The sequence below is a fragment of the Colletotrichum jinshuiense genome, chromosome 13, assembly GCF_051148585.1.
Source record: "Colletotrichum jinshuiense chromosome 13, complete sequence".
Taxonomy (NCBI): domain Eukaryota; kingdom Fungi; phylum Ascomycota; class Sordariomycetes; order Glomerellales; family Glomerellaceae; genus Colletotrichum; species Colletotrichum jinshuiense.
In genome coordinates, this window is record NC_139306.1 from 252,743 (window position 1) to 256,315 (window position 3,573).

The following is a 3,573-nucleotide window of genomic DNA, read 5'->3' on the forward strand; positions in this document are numbered from 1 at the left end:
TGGACGGGCTGTGCCTCTGTATTTCCAACCCAGTGACCGTAGAGATACGGCTGTTCGTAAGATACGTAGATTCATTGTTTTTTTCGCTTCTGCCCATGCCATCTCCGTAGGACCAACAACACCGCTACCAGTGCGCGATCTCTTCTTCGACATTTCCAACCGCCTGATTGTGTGTGGGAAGCGTATCTTGGATAACTCACCGCACAACCAGATAACTTTTCTTTCTACAGCCTCTTCATTAAGATCATCCTTTCGGGGTCGGGAACAGCCTAGAAGCTGGAGTCAGCAAGCCATATCTTTAAGATTCATGATTCATATTCAACGATAAAACTTACTAACGCCCTAAACTCCAAGTTCTTATACCGTTCCTTACTGTCCCCTATATTCTTGATGTTATAGTTGGCTAAGGTCGTTGCCATGATCATCTTAATCTCGTTAACAACGAAGAAGCGGCCTCGGCATGTATAACGGCTATAGCCGAAAATCAGGCTAGACTGCCTGACGCTGACGAATTAGGCGTTGGCGACAACCTCAGCTTGCTTGGAACCCATCTCCTGCTTGCTACCTATCTCCTGCTTGGCTTTCTCTTGTTGGAGCTTATAGAACCGTAAGGCGTCAAACTTACCTAAGTTAGGAAATACCTTGTCGTCGCTATAGATGCCAATAGCAGGTAGTTCGATTATAGATCCTTTAGGGATAATCTAGCTGTTAGAAAAGGTGAAGGTCTTAAGAAATTTTTAATAGAATACTGCTATAAAATATATTAGTTACTATAAGATAAAAGGAAATAAGGAGATAGATTACTAGGTATAAGATCGTAATATCTTATAGTTTCTTTAAGGAAGCTATCTAGCTTCTTTATATTCTATATTATACTACTAGTAAAAACACTATTACTAGCTGCTAAAGCTGATTAAATATCTTTATATAGTATAGAGACGAGTTTAGGTATTACAGCTAGTATATAGAGCCTTAAAGTTTAGGTTAGTCTTATATAATATTTAATAGAGATATTTATTTTTAATACTTATATATTAATTATAGTAGTAGTAGTAGTAGTATAAATAGTAGTAAAGCTAATAGCAAGTTGATACTAAGTAAGCTCCTTATTATTATCTTTCTATCTATATTTAGTATACGCCTCTATTATCTACTCTAATATATTATTAGGCTTCTAGTAGTTAGGGTTTTTTACTACCTCTCGCCTTGCTGTAACAACTAGTTTTAAGAAAGCATCCGCTTTAATAAAACGCTAGTTTACTCTTTTCACCTCTTATATCCTTACTGCTTAGAAGGGGCGTAGCTACAGTAAGATATTTATAACAGTATATATAGCGTTTATAACATTAATAGTATAGTTGATTAACATATTAAGGTATTCTTTATTATAGTAAAGTTTAAAACTAATAAAGATACAACCTAAGGCTATAGTAATAACGTATATAATTCTTTCTGTAATCTTAACCTCTATCTAGCTGCTGTTTAACTAGAGAAGCTCTAGGTGGAGAGCCTTAACAACTTCCTTAGCGATTATCAGGTTAAGGCGTACTATTTTAGTTACGTAAGTAGAAACTTAGTAGTAAAAAGGGAGAAAGTAAAGAGACTTACTAACAGCCGGCGTTAACGCGGTCTTAACTATATAGGGTAGTAATTTAATACTTATATCTATACCGGTATGCCTTATATATATTAACTATTATAAATTATTAATCTTAAGAACTAATAGAGTAATAAGCACCTTAGCTACCTCTTTAATTGCCTTGTTAAAGCTTAATACGTCATCTAGAAGTCTCTTTAACTTGTTTATAAACTTAAAGGCGATAATAATGTTTAGCACTTCTATAGTTAAATTAGCATAAGAAACTCGTTATTTATATAGTTATAGAGATAGCTTCCTTCCTTCTATATTAATTCGGAAGGCCCTATCTTTAAACTATACTTTGTGACGAGAGAGCTCACAGCGGGCATAAGAGATTTATAGGGAAAAGTGTCTTGTATTCTCTATAAGTAAAAGGACGACAAAGAGCTCGTATAAGTAGAGATCCTGTAAGCTAGTCACGTGCAGAGGCACGGGACATATACGCTGCCAAGTGCTGCAGCCAAAGAAAAGGCTTGGCAGAATGAGGCTATCGTAACACACCCCCCAATTGTTCGCCTTAAACAATTGCTCCTACAAGCCTTTAGTAATAGCTAATTTGTTAATAAGATATATACTCCGTTATACCTAATTTAGTAATTAACAAAGGAGAATCATCTAATAAATGTTGTTAAAATTACTGCTATTAGCTCCTTCTTTCTTAATTGCGTATTTTAGTCTACTAGATTTTATCTAAAGTTGTCTAGCCTTATTATTACTGTAAGTAGTTAGCGCCTATAGAATTATTTACTAATTACGTATATTTGTTACCTAGGTAGAAAAGGCCTCTAGGTTGACGTTAGTTTGTTGATTTTCCTCTTCTTTATCAACCCTTTAATCATCCGTTGTATGTTGCACCTATTAGAATTAATTTCTCCTGTACGTTCCGTACTTATTTAACTATTACTAACCTGCTTATTAGAGTTAAATTTAAATAAATATAGACGACAACTCTCCTAGTAAGTTATTTACTTATTTTATTACGTTTCTTATGTACTGATCTATATGAATTAGACACTTGTATGCATGCCTATAAGGCTCGTGAGGCCTGCAAGGCTGCACTTGCTGCTACTACTACCTAGGCTGCCGCCAACCTTAAGGACGCTTACTACGTTAATTCTATTACCGCCATTAAGGCCGCCTGCCGTTGTGTTTCTACGTGCGTTGCTGCTACAGCTGCCGCCCAGGCTGCTGTTGCAGTCGGCGCCGCTAGTGCCACCAGCGCCAACCGCCCTTTGTTCCCCTCTCTAGAGGGAGATCTCAATTCCAACGCGCCCCTTGCGCTCGCCGCTGCCGGCCTAGTCCTGGCTGGTAGCTCCTCTCAAAGGGAGATTACCGCCAGCCTAGTGCCTAGCTTAGCTGCAAGCGTTAAGCCTGAACAGCCTCCTGCTAAGAGTATATAGTGTACTGGTATATATAGGGATATAGCTAACGTGTGTGTAATAGAGCAGAAGGTTACTCTTAAGAAGTCAGGCTCTAAGCCTGTGAAGTCGGACTCTCCCTGTAAGAGTAAGTTCCTTTAAATACGCTTATTAGAATCCGTCTGACTTATACGTATAGCTCTTAAGAAGTCTGAGGGTAAGCCTGAGAAGGAGCGTAAGCTCTAGTATCTTCTGTACCTCCGTGCTGCTTTATATGGAAACAACTCTAGCGTATACCTTAAGGGCACTAGTACCTGCTGCCTGTAGTGCTTCTGCAGTTGCTCTTTAGAGTACTGTATTCCTGTTCCCTTAGTTGTGCAGCCTTTTGCAGCCGACTTGCACGCCGCCATTAAGGCGGGCGCTAGTAAAACTGTAAGTCTTGTATGTATCTGTTCCTGTTTACGTATTCTGCTAACTGATTTTTAGCAGCTAGCTAATACCTATACTACAGTGCGTAGCGTTCTCAAGAAGGCTAAGGAGGTTGAGAGGCTTGTCGCCGCTAAGGTTCTAACTTAG

At 38.4% G+C, this 3,573-nt stretch overlaps 1 protein-coding gene across 1 annotated transcript; it reads left to right on the forward strand.

Moving 5' to 3' along the window:
- Nucleotides 1–2,485: 2,485 nt before the first annotated feature.
- EsH8_XIII_000044 (uncharacterized protein) lies at nt 2,486–3,573 on the forward strand (the record flags this gene model as incomplete). The annotated part of the gene is made up of 6 exons (XM_083273755.1): nt 2,486–2,515; nt 2,719–3,031; nt 3,083–3,145; nt 3,197–3,232; nt 3,371–3,429; nt 3,487–3,573. 6 exons carry the CDS (start codon nt 2,486–2,488, stop codon nt 3,571–3,573), a joined length of 588 nt encoding a protein of 195 aa, XP_083120518.1.